The sequence below is a fragment of the Schistocerca gregaria genome, chromosome X (genome assembly GCF_023897955.1).
Source record: "Schistocerca gregaria isolate iqSchGreg1 chromosome X, iqSchGreg1.2, whole genome shotgun sequence".
In the NCBI taxonomy this organism is placed as follows: domain Eukaryota; kingdom Metazoa; phylum Arthropoda; class Insecta; order Orthoptera; family Acrididae; genus Schistocerca; species Schistocerca gregaria.
Window position 1 is genome coordinate 36,140,791 of NC_064931.1, and position 22,399 is coordinate 36,163,189.

At 41.4% G+C, this 22,399-nt stretch overlaps 1 protein-coding gene across 1 annotated transcript in view; it reads right to left on the bottom strand.

The window, feature by feature from the left end:
- LOC126298656 (zinc finger FYVE domain-containing protein 9) overlaps nucleotides 1-22,399 on the bottom strand; it is a 390,138-nt gene that overhangs the window by 165,452 nt on the left and 202,287 nt on the right. Inside the window, exon 8 of the mRNA XM_049990071.1 lies at nucleotides 6,089-6,175. Coding sequence (XP_049846028.1) covers nucleotides 6,089-6,175 — 87 coding nt within the window. The remainder of the gene's footprint in view (nucleotides 1-6,088; nucleotides 6,176-22,399) is intronic.

Genomic DNA, 22,399 nt, shown 5'->3' on the forward strand with positions numbered 1-22,399 from the left:
GACTGTCAAGGGAGTTAGACTGCTGATCCATATGTGATTATCGGCATTAAAATCTCCCAGCAAAATGAAAGGCTGGGGTAACTGTTAATTAGGTTACTCACTTCTCTGTAGGTAATGTCTGTGTCATGAGGAATGTAGATGTTGCAGATTGTCATCATTACACTGAACTGTACTCTACCAGCTATGCTTGAGTCTAGTGTAGGTATCTGTTCACTGAACATGTTTGACTTTACTAGTGCGCACACACACACGCGCGCAGCGCGCGCGCGCGCACCCACCCACCCACCCACCCACCCACCCACCCACCCACCCACCCACCCACCCACCCACCCACCCACCCACCCACCCACCCACCCACCCACCCACCCACCCACCCACCCACCCACCCACCCACCCACCCACCCACCCACCCACCCACCCACCCACCCACCCACCCACCCACCCACCCACCCACCCACCCACCCACCCACCCACCCACCCACCCACCCACCCACCCACCCACCCACCCACCCACCCACCCACCCACCCACCCACCCACCCACCCACCCACCCACCCACCCACCCACCCACCCACCCACCCACCCACCCACCCACCCACCCACCCACCCACCCACCCACCCACCCACCCACCCACCCACCCACCCACCCACCCACCCACCCACCCACCCACCCACCCACCCACCCACCCACCCACCCACCCACCCACCCACCCACCCACCCACCCACCCACCCACCCACCCACCCACCCACCCACCCACCCACCCACCCACCCACCCACCCACCCACCCACACACACACACCCACACACACACACACACACCCACACACACCCACACACACACACACACACACACACACACACACACACACACACACACACACACACACACACTTAATGGCGTAAATGCATACAGTTGAAAGTACACGATACTAGAAGCAAAAAAGCCTCAATAAACATAGGGTTGGAAACGAGCAATTTTTCACCTTCGATACTGTGAAACGAATCTCTTCTACTGCAAGTTCTTTGCTTTACATATTTTGGGAACTGGTAGCATGGACCAAAACAAGAAAAAAACACCTGGTAAACACGTGCTCTAAAATGCATTCATTAAGAGCTATGAGCACTTGTTCATCTTTGCTACTTTGAAACAACTCTTTTAATGATCAAGTGCTCCTAACTTTCACGGTATGTGTTTTAGAGCACGTGTTTGCTGCAAATATTTTTCTTATTTTGGTCCATACTACCACGCCATTAATTATGACAACCCCCCCCCCCCCCCAATCCCTTCCTCTCTCTCTCTCTCTCTCTCTCTCTCTCACACACACACACACACACACACACACACACACAGAGAGAGAGAGAGAGAGAGAGAGAGAGAGAGAGAGAGAGAGAGAGAGAGAGAACAGTAGCCCAATGCCTTCTTTGAGCTTTTGGCATGGTGTTCAGACAGTATTTTGTGGTCAAGGAGTGTCCAAACCCCATCAGAACCAATGAATTAGTTCTTTGCTTTGTTCGTTTTCTGTATTTTTCCTTCTTTTTCTGTTTCCACTGTTTCCCTTCCTGTAATTTTTCAGGTTGTAGGTTGATATAAGATGATGAACATTTCGTTGGCTTAACCCCTTAGTCTCTTTTATATACTGACTAGTATCAAACTTTACATTAGTCGTATTTTGGAAGGAAGAAACTGTGGACTGGGGTCTTCCCCTCTTGTGCTGTTGGAGGGATGCAAATTGTCTCCATCCGCTGGAAGGCTCCTGCTGACTATGTAAGATTGGAAATCAAGAAAGATGGGAATCTCTCTTGCATATATTTTTTTTTGTTTTGGTTGTACGTTCTTTGTTTGTAATGGATGGTAGATTTGGTTTTGCAAAAGTTGAGGTACATGGGATGATAGCCATAACTTCGACACAAATTTGTCATGAAGTCAACTGGGTGCACGCGTTCATATTCTGGTGGATGGTGTTCCAAACATGTTGCACAGAAAGGCAGTTGTTTGCAAGGACGACCTTCATGAAGGCATCTTCCACAGTTTCTGTATTTTGGGTCTGCTGTGGCAGTGCAATGATGTGTTCAAAATGTAAGCAGCGAAAACATCTCATAAGTGATGAGATGTAAGGTTTCGGATCACACCTACACACCATAACAGGATGTTTCCTTCAAAAGCTAAGATGGAAGCATCTGTATGTATTCGCTCATCTTTTGGTCCTTTTTGTACTGTCAGACAAAATATACGCCTTTTCATGCTAAATTTGCTCACTGCTCATCATCTGTGTGGAGGGTAAGGTCTGCATGAAAGATAACTTCTTGTGCCACGTTCATCAAAGTTGTAGAAGGAGTAAAGGTCACTTGTATGTCAGCAGTCTTCCATGTGTGAGAAGTGCTTGACATTGTGCAGTAGGAGGCTCTCTCTCTCTCTCTCTCTCTTTTTCCCCAGTGTGTCTATTTCTCCATATTTTTCTCCTGTGTGTTTATGAAAAATAATGGCAAATCTCTGTTCAAGTACAGCCATATGCGCCAGTACACATCAGGCATCGAATAAAATGTTTAGTTCCCAGACTTCTGGCTTGTCTCTCTCCCCATGGGGTGACCAGGATAGGGAATGCAGTCAGATTTTAACTGTCTGCACTGAAATATTGACACCTATCTGTTTAGACAGCCACATCGGTATAGCTATTGTGTAGATTTTGTTTGATAAATTTCATGAGTGCCACTTCTGCCCCGATGCCAATTACTCCGACCATAGGCTCTCCTCAGGAAGGGACCACTCAGCGATAGTATGGGTCATCTGCTGTGACAGCCACTGCTGGGAGTACACAATGCCAAAGACAGGCATCTACTGCATGGTATACATGGGGAACCAACAGCTAAGTCGTCAAAGTGTGATCCCTGTGTTTTCAGGGGGCTCTACCTAAGGGGTACATAACAACCCTACCACATTGGATTGGCTACTGTATTGGCTTTTAAGCATGTACGCTAGTCTACACAGTACTATGTGCAGAGGATCTTCAACACTGTATTCTTCCCAGTGGAATCATACTACAGAAAAAGTTTTTGAAAATATATGTAGGTCAAAACCCTAAAGAAGACCAAAATTACTTCAGCCCAAATGTTATGCAAAGTAAATGGATAAAGGTAATACTGGAAAAAGTAGGCCCCTAAGAGACCTAACCAGGCCAACACCAAAGACTTCCACCATTGGGTAGAGAACAAGACAATTTTTACCTGCTTTTTAAATAATATGTTTTTGATGGTTTTGGATGTTACAGCACTCAGTCACGCTACAATGAGCTTGTGGTCACTAACTACCATATCCATCATGATGATCTCTACTTCCTCAGGAATGCTTATCACTGAGAGGTATAGCACATTATGGCAACCATTTACACTTCGTGTGTGCTCCTAAACTAACTGATTAATTAAAATTATTTTTAAAGAAAACATCTTTACAATTTATGACAATGTTTTATGACTACCATCAACTTTATACAAGTACTTTTGCCAACATATTGAGAGTAAACGGAAGTCATCACCATTTATAACTGTATCGGATATGTGATTCAAATTTTCCTTTAACCTTTCAGCGATTGTATCATCTGCGTTTGGAGTGGGAGTGGGTGCTGACAAAAGAAATCTATAATTAATTTATTCTAGTTGTCAAGCATAGCCTCCACCCTTACTAACTCACAGTAACCATCTATTTCATTATGTGATAAACTACCTCTAACAGCAACAAACATGTGATCATAACTGAATTTAATCCATCATTTCTGAAGACCAATAGATTCTTGGTACAACTTAGGCTGAACTTATCTCTGGCTTTTGCCAACTTTTAGTATCTGTAACAATTTCTGCTTCAGTGCTTTGTATGAGCAATTGGAGCTCTCATTCTTTCCTAACACATCTAGAGCAATTTACAACAACAATTTCAACAATTTCAATTTTTCCTTTTCTGAGACCCTCTAACCTAAAAAAAAAAAAAAGTCGTATCCTGCTGCTCATAAAACCACCTCTTGTGTGTAGTGGACACCTCACATACACTGCTTGGGGGTGGTTAGTACACTTGGAAGGAAGTTGTCAATTTTGATCTGATGACAGGATATGCCACCTGGGGGATAGAAGATGTATTGATAATGGTTCCAACATCACCTGCGTAGCATACGGCACAGCTACCACAGCACCACCTGTAGCTACCCTTTAACAGGGAATACTCACAGCCAGGAGGCTCAATGTGGTGCAAACATGTAAAGCAAGCAGGCAACCATACCATGGTGATGCACTCTTGCTTCGTACAGCCTATAAATGACTTTGAAAGGGGTCAAATTGTGGCCTTCCAAGTGGTGGGATGGTCCTTTCAGAGAACAGCCAGACAAGTTGGACATGCTGCATCAGTTGTGCCATGATGCTGGTATCGGTGATCATGTGATCATTCACACACCTGTAGACAAGCTTCTGGATGTCCACACAGCACAGATGCCTGCCAGGATCATCGTACTGTACAGCTACCACAGCACAAATAAGACGGCTTGTGAGCGCAGATGCGCCAACACGATCTTTTGCGAACTGGTTATTGACAGTGGAACTATGGGCACGCACACCTCTAGCCCATATTCCACTCACACCACAACATAGGCATGCATGGCTCAACTGGTGCCATTAGAGTATCACGTGGAAGATGGGACAGCATGCCATAGTCTTCAGGGATGAAATCAAATTCTGCTTGCATGCCATTTGCATGTACAATGTAGACCTGGTGAGTGCTGCCTCATAGCATGCATTCGCCCAAGACACACTGACCCCACCCCAGGCCTTATGGTCTGGGTTGCCATAAGCTACAACTCTCGTTCAACTTAGGTTTTTCTGGAAGGGATGCTAACCAGTGGAAAATGTTATTAGACTCACTCTTTTGCCATTTTTGCAACAGGAAGGTGGTGTGTTGTTCTAACAGGATAATGCTCGTCCACATGCTGCCCACGAAACTCTACATTATCTGCAAGATTCACACCAACATCCCTAGCTACCACGTGTCTCCAATTGAGCATGTATGGGATATGATGGGACGAGAAGTGACTCTTCATCAACCAATAACTCTCACAAAACTATGGTGGGGGTTAAAGGGACCAGACTGCTACGGTCATCGGTACTCACAGAACTATGTGAGCAGGCTGAGCAGGGTCGGCATAATGTATCCCAGCACAGTGTTTGCCATCTGTAAAACTGACTAGTTGCCAGAATCAGCACCCGCATTGTCGTCCGTGAAGGCTACACCCATATTACATGGGTGTTTCAGTATGGGTTGATACCTGGTACCACAAAACCAGCTCGTGCTACTAATCTGTAAATGTAATCATTTCATACACTGCACATGCACTGCCACAACAATAAATCTTGAGTGAATTGGAAAGGTCTAAAAGGATGTACTATTTTTTTCCAGCGGTGTATTAAGGAGGACTTGAAACCTCTTCATCCTATGACCCAAGTCAAGTGATCAGTAGCTTACATTGTTGTAAAATGTCTGGCCTTTGCTTCAGATCCTGCACTTAGTTCTGTACTAAAGGTCCATCGATTCTGTCGATGATACAGCAGATGCTGAAGTCTGCCTTAAAATAAGAAATAAGACTGGCTATCTTTATCACTTGAGATAGCTTCCAGAAATCAGAGTGAATCCCTTCTGACCTGAAGTGACACACATTGTTGGTACCCACGTAAGCCACAACCTGCAGATAACTGCACTATGTGCTCATCATGGCATCTGGAACGACCAGTTCCACACATGGGATGACTCCCCCAAGTAGTAATATTAAATTTCTTTAATTCTAATTGCAGGCATTTGTTATGCATGCAAACTCACATTATTTCACCATGTGGTGATAACTGCAATGACAGTTAAATGGAATAAGGCCTTTTAGTATGAAATGTAAAATGAATGGTTGCATAAAAAATAAACTTTGGTCACGTTTTCAGTAATAAGAGGACTGCTACATGAACAAATCAAGCATGTACCAATGTTTGACTCTGACTAAAACCAAATATCTAATAAAAGCTATAAAAACTCAAAAATGTTGTACAGCTGTATTTTTGTGCTCTTACCTTTATATGACGGGATGTAACTTTTAGTATTGGGGTCCAAAGGAAGTAATGCCCTTAATGTCCGATGACTTGTGGTGGATGGTGTTCCTGAAAGGCAAATCATATTAATTACAGCTCACACTACATTAGGATAAAGAAAGCAACTTCATTATCAATATTTCTAATAAATGTACTGCACAAATTTGACACTGTAAAGGAAGCCATAACATCCTGCTCTATCTTAAACTGAATACAAGATTTTTTGCAAGTAATGTTAAAAACTTGTCCAGTACTTTACCTGGAAAATGGATTTAAATACTGACTGTTATTGCAACAGTAAATAAGTTAATGTGTAGCTTGTATTTAACAGATTTATTGTAAACAAATGTAGATAAAATTATATTGCCACAGCTGTTCTAGAGTTACAGATGGTACTCTGCTTTGGTTTGCTTTGGGTAAAACAATGAATCTGATAATTTAGCAGAACTTAATGCACTTTCATTTTCATGCTAATTTTATCTACATTTCTGGTGTAGACTTTTAAATAGTATGTATTTTGACATAAGTTTTAAACATTCACTGTTGAATGTTGATTTTAACATTGTGACTGAGGCATACGTTATCGATTTTCTGTCTCTGCTGTTAGATAAGTTGTACAAAACCAATGAAGACTTAACATGTGACAAAATTATGCATAATATTTTTTGCATGTAACACACAGAAGTTTCATATGGCATTCAACATATGGAAGTGCTGCCCTCTGGCTGTGGTGAATGTACATTTTTTATTTTATTTTATTAGTCTCAGAAACATTTACGGTGTATAAAATAATGTACAATATTTACATGACGTGTGTATATATATTTACAAGACAATTATTTACACTTCTGCCACCCAGAAGTTAGCAACCTCTATTGTTTTTGGCATTGCATTAGCAGATCGTCTGTTGTGCATGTTGCTGGACATTGGGTACACTGGAGCAGGGGGAAGGTCATCTGTGTTGCTCCACACTCACAGAGCATTATGAAAAACACACACCACATTTATGTAATATTTTACAATATTTGTTATTTGTTACATGACCTGGTTTTTGGCTGGTATGCCATCATCACGTGCACAGGTGCATTGAAATTTTGTTGAATCAAAGATTTTAAACTAGTGCATCTACAAAGCAACTCCATATCCAGCGATGCAAAATGTTAATGTTGGAATTAGGAATAAAACAAAAGGGATTATTTAAGTGTAAATGCGATGTAAGATTGTTTAACTAAGAAAAAATATGTGACGCATAAACTAACAAACTACGGACAAATTACATCAGTTATACGTACAAGAAAATAATTCAACAAATAACTCTGGTAGCATAATACAAAGATGTGGCTGAACAAAATAGTCTTGTCTTTAATAGGTCCTAAGAGAACAGATAAGATATAATAGTGATATTAAGCACATGAGTGAAGCAGTTATCATTATACAAAGTAAATTTTTTTAACACAATGAAAGAAATTATAGTAACTTAAATAAAGAAAAATGGGGCATATGAGTAAGGGGGGTAATGTACGACACGGCCTGGATGGGGTTATGCATAGTTTCTGCCCTTAGAAGTGGTGAGTAAGGAAACTGTGTCTTGTCATTCAGCACTAAGCTTAGGTTGATGGACATGTGTTTATTAATTTCCATTATTTTAAGACAGCTGATCTTCCTTCCGTCAAGGATGTGATGCAATACTTCATGTTGTAACTATGGTCTTCTTTACACAGGTGGCCTGTAAAAGTTTCCAGCTTCTGTGGTGTTGCGTCAACTGGGTACATGTTGCCCTGCCAGAATTTGTCACAATTACTTGTAATTTTATACATTCTACTCTTTTCCAAAGCTGGAGTGTTGTCTTTACCATTGGGTAAAAAGTGTTGTGCACATAAAATGATTTTTTTACATTCCTGTATTTAAGCTTAATGGCTCCATCCAGTGAGACTTTTCCTAAGTATGTAATTGTGCACCATTTGTTGTGTTCTTAAGGTGGTGGGTCAAGAAAAGGGTAAAGAAGAGGGTACGCCTGTTGTTTGCACTTTTTGTGCATTATTGAGACCAAAGGTAAGAGGATAGCCATTATTTGATGCTGTTTATCTGAATGCATTTAATTGCATTTGGAAGTTGCCTTCACTCATGAGGATGAGTTTAGGCAATGTACCATTGAATGAATGGCAGCATGTTTATGGGTCACTGGGTGTTGACAATAGGCCAGTGTTACCATTTCCGATGTGGTAGGTTTCCTATAAATTCTAACATTAACATTTTTCATCCCTGAAAATGGAAATACTCTGTATATGTACTAGTTTAAAATCTTTAATCCAACAAAATTTCACTGCAACACATACTTATCTTTGTACCTGATGATGGCATAACAGCCAAAAACTGATTTATGAAACAAATACTAAGTATTGTACAATACTACACAAATGTTGTGTGTGTTTCATTCATAATCTATCAAATATTCTACCAAGAACCAACAAAACAGACAATAGAGGGTATCATGAATATGACTTCAGTGTTTGTTTGTAATCACCTGTGTCTTGTGTCTTATGCTTTAATTGTGAAGAGGAACTTTTTAACAGATGGCTTGTTTCAAAATGGTATGTTTGCCCAAATGTTTTTTTTAATGATGTACTTATGCTTGATGTCATTTCTAACAGAAACTTTAGTCTAATTTTAACAGAGCTTATGATGGCCATGAACAAAATCAGCCTTTGGTGAAGAGCATAAATTTAGAATGATTGCAATTTAGAACTTTTGAAATCTAGATTGGAAAGGATAAGAAAGCGAATGGCATGATAGACGAGTACCTTATTACAACAGTAGCGCCAAAAAAGCCAACCATATCTAAACCAGCGTTACTGCAATCCGCTAGTATCATCAGCATATAACAGAAAACTGAATCTTTTGTGATAGAATGAGAGTTATTGTTGTGATAATGAGGTAAGACTGCACAACACATGTTGCACGTCCTATAATTTCTGTCATCGAATTTTATTGTTTAAATGCTGCTCCAAAGTCCTAAGACCAGTTTTCCTTCTCGATACCTTAGTGAAATTTTTGGATAAGCTGTTATGTGGTATATTACAAGAGAAAAAGACTATTTTATGAAATGAACTCCCAACAATATGGATTCAGAAGTGGGAAGTCAACAGAAGACACAATAAATGAGGTGATAAAGACTTGCATAAATACAGGGTGTTTGAAACGGCAATAAAAACTAAACGAGCAGCGATAGAAATACACCGTTTGTTGCAATATGCTCGGGACAACAGTACATTTTCAGGCGGACAAACTTTCGAAATTACAGTAGTTACAATTTTCAACAACAGATGGCGCTGCAAGTGATGTGAAAGATATAGAAGACAACGCAGTCTGTGGGTGCGCCATTCTGTACATTGCCTTTCTGCTGTAAGCGTGTGCTGTTCACAACGTGCAAGTGTGCTGTGGACAACATGGTTTATTCCTTAGAACAGAGGATTTTTCTGGTGTTGGAATTCCACCGCCTAGAACACAGTGTTGTTGTAACAAGACAAAGTTTTCAACGGAGGTTTAATGTAACCAAAGGACCGAAAAGCGATACAATAAAGGATCTGTTTGAAAAATTTTAACGGACTGGGAACGTGACGGATGAACGTGCTGGAAAGGTAGGGCTACCGCATATGACAACCACAGAGGGCAACGCGCAGCTAGTGCAGCAGGTGATCCAACAGCGGCCTTGGGTTTCCGTTCGCCGTGTTGCAGCTGCGGTCCAAATGATGCCAACGTCCACGTATCGTCTCATGTGCCAGAGTTTACACCTCTATCCATACAAAATTCAAACGCGGCAACCACTCAGCGCCGCTACCATTGCTGCACGAGAGACATTCGCTAACGATATAGTGCACAGGATTGATGACGGCGATATGCATGTGAGCAGCATTTTGTTTACTGACGAAGCTTATTTTTACCTGGACGGCTTCGTCAATAAACAGAACTGGTGCATATAGGGAACCGAAAAGCCCCATGTTGCAGTCCCATCGTCCCTTCATCCTCAAAAAGTACTTGTCTGGGCCGCCATTTCTTCCAAAGGAATCATTGGCCCATTTTTCAGATCCGAAAAATTTGTGGCGGTACAACTGCCTTAGACGACACTGCGAACACCTCGTGGTTTATGCAAGATGGTGCCTGGCCACATCGCACGGCCGACGTCTTTAATTTCCTGAATGAATATTTCGATGATCGTGTGATTGCTTTGGGCTACCCGAAACATACAGGAGGCGGCGTGGATTGGCCTCCCTATTCGCCAGACATGAACCTCTGTGACTTCTTTCTGTGGGGACACTTGAAAGACTAGGTGTACCGCCAGAATCCAGAAACAATTGAACAGCTGAAGCAGTACATCTCATCTGCATGTGAAGCCATTCCACCAGACACGTTGTCAAAGGTTTCGGGTAATTTCATTCAGAGACTGCGCCATATTATTGCTACGCATGGTGGATATGTGGAAAATATCGTACTATAGAGTTTCCCAGACTGCAGCGCCATCTGTTGTTGACAATTGTAACTACTGTAATTTCGAAAGTTTGTCTGCCTGAAAATGTACTGTTGTCCCAAGTATATTGCAACAAACGGTGTATTTCTATCGCTGCTCGTTTAGTTTGTATTGCCATTTCAAATATACCGGTCATTTTTGAAACACCCTGTATGTTTTAACTGTAAGGGTGGACTTGCAATCCTTTATGGCGGGCAGCTCTTTTTGACCACATGAGATGCTTGGACTGCCCCCAAGCATTATACACCTTTTGTATATATATGTGTGTGGTGTCTGTTCATTCAGATATGTCCAAAAGAACAGACACTACACATATATAAATGTATATGGCTTGATGGCCATTAAGATCATTTCATTTCAGTGTTGATGCACTCTCTCTCCTGAACTCTTGCGAGAATCCAGTGTGATGCGGTGAGCAATGGGTACGGTGGACAGGGGGTGTTACGTAAGCATTGTGCGACAAGTTGGAAATTTGGGTCAGACAGAAACCATGCTTGCACAGCTCAAGCACTAAGGCAACCACTTGTGATAAGCAGAAATTGAGGTTCGAGTCCCTGCCCAGCACAAATTTTCACTTGTCACTACTGAATTCATTTCAAGCACAGTGTTGGCTGATGTCAGAATTTATTTCATTTCACCATTATACAACTGTTTTGAGAACAACTGCTAAAACAGAGAGCAACTTTGTCATGTCCGGGAGAAACTTGTACAAAAGAAACTTCTAAAGGCTGCCCACAGGGATCTGTAAGTAGCCCTCTCTTCTGAAATCTGGTACTCATCTTGGTGTTAGGCAAGCTGCATGATAAGAAGCAACTGTAGGAGTAGTAGCATATGCTGATGACCTGAGCATCCTTCTGAACGTGCCTGTGATGAAAAAGGCGCACCTGAACATACTATATGCGGATGTCCACTGTATGCCAATGTTGTCAATACTGATCAGCAGCAGCTGAATTGGGACTGATGACTCTATGTCAAGGTGATACTGCATTGTGAGAAAACATGGCAGATCATGGATAATATCACCATGTTATTTCCAGAAAGGCTTGGGTAGGGTGTTAGCTCATCAATTATCCCCAATCTACTGCACTATGGTAGGTTGTGACAGAAGACTGACAACAGACGCAGCAAAGACAGTTGAGATTAACAGTTATAGCAGAAAAACAGGTGACAGCAGATGCATGGTGATCATAACAACAGAGTGGAATCATAGCCGTGAGCTGTCACTCACTACCCTAGGAACTAGAACTGAGGTAACATGGGTTGGCATGTGGCTGCACTCATCACTACAGTAATGATTGTCCATCAGAATAAGGGCATTGTCGCCTGCAACCAGAAAGCTGACAGGCAACAGAAGAAGCCAATGCAACCACAATTTCCTCTACAGTGCCCAAGTTACTGGCAGGGTGTGTCCTGGACTGGGATGCGATGGAATGCATAGTGACATATGGAAGACAAAAAGTGGTGGTATTAATGTTCATAACTGTTTCAATTAGTTGTAGTCTATACTAATGAAAGGTAGGAAGGAATCAAGTAGTACGGCAATGACAGTGGTAGACATAATCGGATATGGTAGTAAGTGTAGTTTTCATTAATAGCAGAAATAGTTATGGTGATAAGTAGTAGTATTGTGATGGATGTAATAATGTGTACTGTATTATTTCCCAATGCATACGGAAAAAAAAAAAATGCTGTTGGTAGAAATAATTTGTTAAGAACAAACACTGACTATATTATAAGTAACAAGCTACAACACATTTTTTTTATTTATTCTGATCACACATTTATTGCATTTCAACCAGAAAACAGAAGACACTTGCCATGTTTAAAGATTGCAGCAAAACCTAACTGCAGCTTTGTGGCTACACAGCATCAGACAACCTCAGAACCAGGCAATGTGAGTGATCTCCTGCTACTTGCATGACTATTTTACTACGCCGCCTGGAGATGTAATGCTACATGCAAACCTCTTTTCGTTCAAACCACCAATGTTCCAGAATCATCCTGTTGAGGAGAAGCTCCCTAATTCTAAAATCTAAATACTGCATGGTATTTATTACGACTTGCCGCTAATTAGTAACCTCTGTTCTCATCAATATATCATCAACCAAAATTAACCCTGCATGGCTGGCAATAATGTACTGTGAACATATGTGGAAGGCCTGTTTGCATGCCCCCAATTTAATGAAAGGGGCGGAGGCAGGTCAGGTACACACAAAAAGATGGCAAAAACTTCTATCAGCAGGAAGGTTCAGCACCTATCAGGTTTGGCAAGGATGGCCCAGACCTACACTGGGCCAAGACAAATGACATTTGCTGTTCTTCATAAGAAATAATAGATCATTTTTTTAAAACATCTGATGAGATGCCAAAATACTTTATGAAGCATAAGCACAGCATTGAAAAGATTGTCTCTGCCTGCAGCAGCATCTTTGTGTGGGTTGATATATGATTAGGACACATATATATCCACGTCTTTCCACATTTAACTGTCAATGTTTTGATGACGTTCTACTTCTATTCTTAACCCATTGAAAGAGATAATGAATTTTTGTATCTCTACTTGATGCTCCAATGTTGCCAGATGGCGACACAGTACATGTTCTGCAAGTTGTGTCACTGTAGATAATTTCAAAAACTCTGATTAGATTAGATTAATACTTGTTCCATAGGTCATGAATACGACACTTCGTAATGATGTGGAACGTGTCAGGTTAATAAAAGATGTCTGTACAAGATATTACATTACACAAAATATTGCATGGCACTAATGTTTAAGTTGGATTTTTTTTCTCCTCCCTTAATTTATATCTAAAAATTCAGCCAACGAGTAGAAGAAGTTGTCATCTAGAAATTCTTTTAATTTATATTTAAATGTTGGTTGGCTATCTGTCAGGCTTTTGATGCTGTTTGGTAGGTGACCAAAGACTTTTGTGGCAGCATAATTTACCCCTTTCTGTGCCAAAGTCAGGTTTAACCCTGCATAGTGAAGATCATCTTTTCTCTGGATGTTATAGCTATACACACTGCTATTAATTTTGAAGTGGGTTGGATTATTAACACCAAATTTCATAAGTGAATATATATATACTGTGAGTATCCCTAGATTCTTAAATAGATGTCTGCAGGATGACCGTGGGTGGGCTCCAGCAATTATTCTGATTACACGTTTTTGAGCAATGAATACTTTTCTACTCAATGATGAATTACCCCAGAATATGATGCCATACGAAAGCAGTGAATGAAAGTAGGAATAGTAAGCTAATTTACTGAGATTCTTATCACCAAAATTTGAAATAACCCTAATAGCATACATAGCTGAACTCAGACATTTCAGCAGACCATCAATGTGTTGCTTCAAGTTTAACCTCTCATCAATGGACACACCTATAAATTTTTGAAAATTCTACCTTAGCTACAGACTTCTGTTCAAAGTCTATATTTAATACTGGAGTTGTGCCATTTACTGTATGGAACTGTATATACTGTGTTTTATCAAAATTTAAAGAGCGTCTGTTTGCTGAGAACCACTTAATAATTTTGTGAAAAACATCATTTACAATTACATCACTTATTTCTTGGTTTTTGGATGTTATTACTATACTTGTATCATCAGCAAAAAGAACTAACTTTGCATCTTCATCAATGTGGAATGGTAAGTCATTAATGTATATCAAGTAAAGGACCTAAGACCGAACCCCGTGGGACCCCGTACTTGACAGCCCCCCCAGTTTGAGGAATCAGCTGTTGTTTTAACATTACATGAACCACAAGCTGTACCTAAATTGTGTCACATGGGCGTGTCCACTGGTTGTGAGGCAGCTTAAATGATCGGCTACAACAAAGAACTGCCAGTATGTTGTTTCCTAGCACTAACTTCATTCCTCATTCTCTACTACTGCATTATTACCTTCATATGCTTACTGAAGGACCTTAGCAGTAGGCCCAGTGTTAGAAGCCCTGCTATATTAACACTATGTTGACCAGTTATCAAATACTTTTGTGTGTGGCAGCATACTATGTTAACACCTTCAGTATAATGCTCAATACTGAAAATTTTGTCCTACAAAACTTGACAACAAAGGGCTCATGTAGTGGACAAGTTTCTTTAAAGGGGAAAAAACTCAGCATATGGAAGGCAGAGTTCTCTCTGCCAACATGAGCCCCAGAGAGTATGTTTACAGAATGGCCTCAGAAGACTTGTTACTCCTGGTAACACCCAGAGGTGCACACATTCTCTTTCCACCCTGCCTGTCCCTATTTCCACCACAACCATTAAAGCAGCTCATCCCGCCGCAAAACACACACACACACACACACACACACACACACACACACACACACACACACACACACACAAGTGGGTGTATACTGAAGCACAGTGGTTAAAGCATCCAACTTGAGTTTCTGCAAGCTACACGGGAGCTGTTCAGCCTGCTGCACCTGACAGCAGGTCGCGCTATTAGTCCAATATGACTAACAAATGACCAGGTATATGTTTGCACAGATAGTTTCACTGCAGCTAATTTATCATAACAGTGGGCACAGTGAAATTAACACCCCAAGTTTAAAGGAGACTGAGGAAAAATTAAGAATCAGGAAATGTATACCAGACATGAAACAAGAGCCCACTTACAGCAAAAGAAAAGTTTTCGAGTATTTATGAGGCAGCTTCAAATAAATCAGAAGGCATCTCACAACGCAAATTGTGTAAAAAGGTACTAAACACTCATTCAGAAATATCAAGTATGTTACAACATGTCTGTACATTTGACCAGCAGTTTCCTCACTCCATAAATATTTTGAAACAGGACATAGTGTGTGGAGATCTGAGCTAAGGGCTTAAGGCCATTTAGCAGTATACAGGCTTTCTAACTTAGGAAAAAAACTGATTGAAATAGGAAAAAAAATGGCTAAGTGGATGTTACAAACCACATTCTGATGGTACGGAATGTATGTAGTGCGAAGAAAGCTTAGTACGAAAGCAAATGTTCTTCTTTCAGATATGTACTTTTATAGATTAATTAATATGAGAAATAAACTTCATGTTCACCAAAATGCATTCAGGGAATTAAAAATGAACTTTTTTTGTCTACTTAGAATGAATTCAGCGTACACGCAATATACATCCTGGAAAAAAATAACTAAAATTGGTGTAACTTGGGGCCACATTTGACTGAAACACACCAAGGTTACAGAAACTCAACTTCCAAAACCTTACTTTAGTTGGCATTGCACTATAATAGAAATCTTCAGGTACTTAGGCGTAAGTGCAGAAGACCTTGGCTTTCAGAGACATTTCTAATTCCTACAGAAGACACATATTAGAGGTGACATGATGATGGGTTGAATAGAGAAAAAAGGGTGAAGTTGCAGAGAAAAATGTTCACGTGAAAATAAATAAATAAATAATCACAAAATACACTGAAAAAAAAAGGATGAATAAGATACATCATTATCTGGTCTAAAATGAGCCAAATTTGAATACATATTTCTTTAGCTTCATTTGTGATACTCAGACAAAAAGATGATTTTTCATCAACTTCCAAACCCTATAAAAAACACTGCAATGAAAGCATACAGGAACACCTGCTGCATAGTGTAGCACAGTGGTAAGATGGCAAGCAGGATTCCTTTAGCTTGCTTAGGTTGGGCACAGCTTGGCTCAGATGAGAGCAAAGCAACCTGTCCCTTCCGCTGATAACATGTGGCAGCTTCCCCCCCTAACAGGCAATCATGAACAGGTTAAAATGGAATGTGAACATCTCTGGTAACATCTTTCCAAAGCCTCTACCATACTGGAACCGTGTTTCAATTCACAATCTTTTAACAATGCTAGTATAAGGTGGAGGTGTTCCTAGGCCAACAGATTTGTTTCTATGAAAAATGTGTGTCTTTTGTGAGGTTAGTACATTGGCTGCCAACATGACATTTGCCTGGCAAATGCCAACCAAATACTGACTTTGCTCTAAGCCATTTTCACATGGTGACCGCTGCAGCTGCAATTGCAGCAGCCAGCTGCTCTGCTTATGGGTTCTTACACAGAAAAACGTTGTGTTCATTCATGACAATGCAAGTTGTGCTGGAAGGATGCATTCTGTTTGGCCAGGTCTTTATGATTATTTACATGTACCTGACAGCATTATGTGCAGTTAAGAGGTATTAATTTCTGAGCTGTCATCAATTAATATGAGCTCCCAACTGTGCTTTAGTTACTTAAGACAACAACAGCAAATCATTTATTACACGTGTAAAAACTACAGCATAATTATGATGTCCATGAAACATTCTAAAAAAATTGGTATAGTGAAATGGCTAAATATAACGTGACAAACAATACATGAAAGATAAACTTCTAAAGTTAATGTAGTGCAGCAAGTTAGTTTGGAAAATTACCAACAAGAGCGCCACTGACATAGTTACCGAAAATTGCAGCGAACTAAGAACAGAAAACCATTTTTGTGCTGCAATGTGCCTACTGGCAACTGGTAGCGAGTGTGTAAAGAACTTTCTGTAGCAAATTTCACAATACACCACCATTTTACAAGAGCACAGAAAGTGGTACAAGAAATGTGAGGATGATGGTTGGTTTTGCAATGGAAAATGTTTGGGCATATGAGCAGGTATGTCAGAACAGAAAGAGGATGAGGATCAAGTGAGGGACGTAATGCTGCGAAACCCCACAAAACTTACCTACCAAGCCAATGCAAAATTCAACATCTCTTATCCAAGGGGGTCAATAATCCTTTGAAAGCAATTAAGAGTGAAACTGTACAAATTGCAGCTCTTGCATGCCACAATAACAAATTACACCATCTGCAGTTCTGTACTGTCAAGCAGACCCACTTGAAAATCAAAACTTTACAAACAAATAAATGTTCAATGATGTAGCCACTTTTTCCCCCCATATGCCAGGAAAGGTCAACCTACACAACATACATGGGAGACAAAATCACATGCAAGCATCGAACATGTTATCTTGTTGTGTGTCATGTCCAACCAGACAGTTCATGGACCTTTCTTCTTAGCTGAGAAAACTGTCAATGGTATCGCCTACCTTGACATGCTACAAACGTGGCTCACAGCACAACTTAAAACTCATAGCAGGGACTTAAACTTTCAACAATAAGGCACCTTTTCACATTTCCAAAATTTATGGCAGCAAGAGAGGGGAAGAAAACCAATGTGCACTCCGTGTGCATACTGGGGGGAGTCATTCCAGATGTGGAACGGGTCCTTCCGGATGCCATGAAGGGTACAGGGTGCACCCATCTGCAGGTGGTCGCTCGTGTCGGCACCAATGATGTGTGTCGCTATGGCTCGGAGGAAATCCTCTCTGGCTTCCAGCAGCTATCTGATTTGGTGAAGACTGCCAGTCTCGCTAGCGGGATGAAAGCAGAGCTCACCATCTGCAGCATCGTCGACAGGACTGACTGCGGACCTTTGGTACAGACGCGTGGAGGGTCTGAATCAAGAGGCTGAGACGGTTCTGCGACCGTGTGGGCTCCATATTCCTCGACTTGTGCCATAGAATGGTGGGGTTTCGGGTTCCGCTGGATAGGTCAGGAGTCCACTACATGCAGCAAGCGGCTACACAGGTAGCAGGGGTTGTGTGGCATGGACTGGGCAGTTTTTTTAGGTTAGATGGCCTTGGGCAAGTACAGAAAGGGCAACAGCCTCAAAGAGTGCGGGGGAAAGTCAGGACATGCGGGGACCAAGCAGCAATTGGTATTGTAATTGTAAACTGTCGAAGCTGCATTGGTAAAGTACCGGAACTTCAAGCGCTGATAGAAAGCAGCGAAGCTGAAATCATTATAGGTACAGAAAGCTGGCTGAATCCAGAGATAAATTCAGCCGAAATTTTTACAAAGGCACAGACAGTGTTTAGAATGGATAGACTGCATGCAACCGGTGGTGGCATGTTTGTCGCTGTTAGTAGTAGTTTATCCTGTAGTGAAGTTGAAGTGGATAGTTCCTGTGAAATATTATGGGTGGAGGTTACACTCAACAACCAAGCTACTTATAACTCTCGAGGAGATCACGAATGTAAAATTAGAGAGATTCGAGCACGCACGGAGGCTTTCAGACAGTCGTTCTTCCCGCGAACCATACGCAACTGGAACAGAAAAGGGAGGTAATGACAGTGGCATGTAAAGTGCCCTCCGCCACACACTGTTGGGTGGCTTGCGGAGTATAAATGTAGATGTAGATGTGTACAAGATTACCTGACTGAGACAATGCCACATTGCTGGATAGGTCGTGTTGCGGCTACTGACTTGAAGTTATCAGAGTAGCCACCAGGGTTGCTAGACTTGACTATTGCGATTTTTTCTTGATGAGGTTACATCACAGATAGCGTTTATGTTCCATATCTACTACACAACCTTGAAGACTGCAACACTATCTCGCAGCAGCTGTTATCATCACTCCTGTATAGACCCATCACTATTTTTTTTTTTTTTTTTACCGTTACTTTGGAAGCATAAAAGTGTGGCATTAGCAGAAGTGAAAGTGACCTACTGACCAGTATAAATAACAATCAATTTTTAACAGAGAGTTTCACTGTCCAGCACACCTGCTATGATGATGGGGCCCCGCCAAGCACTGCAGCATCTTGTGTCAGCAAGGAACCATTATAAACCCTGTCAGCCACCACTACTGCACCATTTTCCAATACCAAACCCTCATTCTCAGACTTGACACCTCTTGTATGGTGGGGTACTTCCCAACTAACTCCAGCAGCAGCATGACTCCTGCCCAGGTGACAGTGAGTCATGATTGGGGGAATACAGCCATCCTCCCTTCCCTTGCATCCTCTGCAAGTGTTCCCAGCCATCTTCTGCACCACTGACGCCACCTGCATGCAACTGCACCACACCTAAATGGGTCATGCACTGCTAGCTTGCCGGTGGGTGTTAGATTTCCAGTGCACATATATCACGGTCTACCAGCTGGGTGCCAGCCAACACCGTGCAGTACATACCTACAGCACCACACACCAAGGGGGCATTGCCACCACACTGTGGCTTATGAGTGTAGCTGCACAAGTTACAATAAAGTGATTGACCTTTAATATTGTTTTACTGAGCTGCCATCAGCCTGCACCCCTGCCATGAGCCGCTGCCACAACCCAATTATACACAGAAGCAACGCGTCACCCCCAATCCACTTCACCCAATATGTTGAGTTGGGTATAGGTGGAATTAGATTACGGATCAGATGTATGCCGTGTGGTGAAGGGTGGACACACAGAACATTTATAAAGAATGTTAAACAAAGTCCAATAGCTTTTCTTTCACGTATTGTATCATTTGTTACATTGTTACTGGCCACTCACCTACAGTGATCGTGAAATGTTTCACAGGTTTATTGCTACTGTGTACTTGAAAATATAAATGAGCAGTGTGCTGTCCAGGAGAACTTCACACATTGTAGGTTTAGGTAGAGTATCCCTTTTGCCACAGAAATACAGAATTAGCAAAGGTGGGGTTTAAAGAATTGGACATTTAATTCACCAGTCGGCCAGACATTGGTCTCAAATCTACCCATGGCCACTGTCACTGTTGACCATATAACAGAAAAGCTAGAATCAACAAGAATAAGACAACGACTGTCTCAGATCATATATGAGAAACAGGGTATAGACGTAGAGAGAACTTAAATTAAGCATAAATATACACTGATAAGCCAAAATATTATGACCACTGCCCACTGTAAAGTTGGATACCTCTTGGTGGTGTTGCGGGCACATGACGCAGTAAGAAAAGTAAGGTAAGCAGAGATGGATGGGGGATTACCCTAGCAACGATTTGCGCTGCAAATGGTGAAATCCACTGAGATAAATGACTTTGCCAAACGGCAGATTATTATTATGCAGAGCCTGTGAACAAGTATTTCAAAAATGGTGAAACTCGTCGAATGTTCACATGCTACTGTCGTGAGCATCTACAGAATGTGGTAGAAGTGCAGTGAAACTACCATTAGTCGCCAAGTGTTTGGCTGTCCACAACTCTTCTTGGAGGCTTGTCTGCTATGTAAAATATCACAGATGGCGATCTGTGGCACCTCTGGTGAAAGAGCACAATGCCGGTGGACGCACATGTACAATTCAGCACACATTGTTGAACAAGGGTGTCCGCAGCAGACAACCCCAGCATATTCACATGTTAGCCCAATAACACTGTCATTTATAATTGTAGTGAACTTGGGATAATCGAGATTGGACTGTGTATCACTGGAAACATGTCAGCTCTTTGGATGAATCAGTTTTTCCTACACCAGGTCAATGGTCGTCTCCACAAATGTCATCATCCAGGAAAACGACTGCTCAAAACATGCACCATGCCACAGATGAAGGCTGGTGGGAGCAGTATTACACTATGACAGATAGTCTTCTGCACTTGCATGGGACCTGTGGTAGTAATCAAAGACATCAGGTCAACTGTGGAAAACCTGCACCCCTTCATGCTTGATGTCTTCCCTGACAATGGCGTCGTCTTTCAGCAGTACAACTGACTGTGTCTAAAAGCCAGAATCGTGCTACAGTGGTTCAAGGAGCATGACAGCGCAATCAAATTAATGTCTCTGTCACCAAATTCACCTGATGTGCATCCGATGGTTCCCATCTGTATGGCTATCTAGCGCCATTACCGCATACACATATCAGCGACCAGTTATTTACGGGAATTACACAACTTGTGCATAGACAACTAGTGCTTACATAGCTCCAAAAATATACCAAAAACTGTAGAATTGTTAATACGCAGAATTGTAAATATATTGAGTCACAAAGATGGCCCAACAGGCTATTAAGCAGATGGCCATAATGTTTCAGCTCGTCAGTGTATCTTGTGAAGCATTATCAGACAGAAAATAAATTAATACAGGTTCATCTTTGGGTTATATGTAAGGAACATAATTGCTCTTGATATACAGAAGTGACTTAGGAATGTATTAGAGATGGGGAAGTAAGTATCTTCGTTTATGAGAACACCATTGTAATCTCAGATAAAACACCACAAAAGATGTTTACAATCAGTCAGTATGTAATAAACTAACACACAACACAAAAGAATCAAATGTCACTAATATTTGCTGAAATAGGGGAAATTATAGTGTCACATTAAACGTAGATGATACTTCCATTGAATGTACAACATGAAGTTTTTACTGGTGATCGTCAGCTGAAGTGGAATGAGCTTATAAAGATACTAGCAAGGAGACTATCTACAACATGTTCTAACATTATAATCCTATCAACAACATGTAATAGCAAGTGTGTCACAGTCATTGTTACATACACACAGTCATTGTTGCATACAGTTCTCATGACTACTCTTTCTTTAGTTATGGACTCATTTTTGGAGATTAAATTATTAAAATATGGATATAATTTTGAAAATGTAGAGAAGATCCATAAGAACAAAATAATAATGACAATAATAATTGTGGTGTCATCGCCAGACACCACAATTGCTAGGTGGTAGCCTTTAAATCGGCCATGGTCCGGTAGTATACACCGGACCCGCGTGTCGCCACTATGAGTGATTGCAGACCGAGCGCCGCCACACGGCAGGTCTAGAGAGACTTCCTAGCACTCGCCCAGTTGTACAGCCGACTTTGCTAGTGATGGTTCACTGCCTATTTACGTTCTCATTTGCCGAGAAGATAGTTTAGCATAGCCTTCAGCTACGTCATTTGCTACGACCTAGCAAGGCGCCATTATCAGTTACTATTGATATTGAGAAGTATGTACCATCAAGAGCGACGTT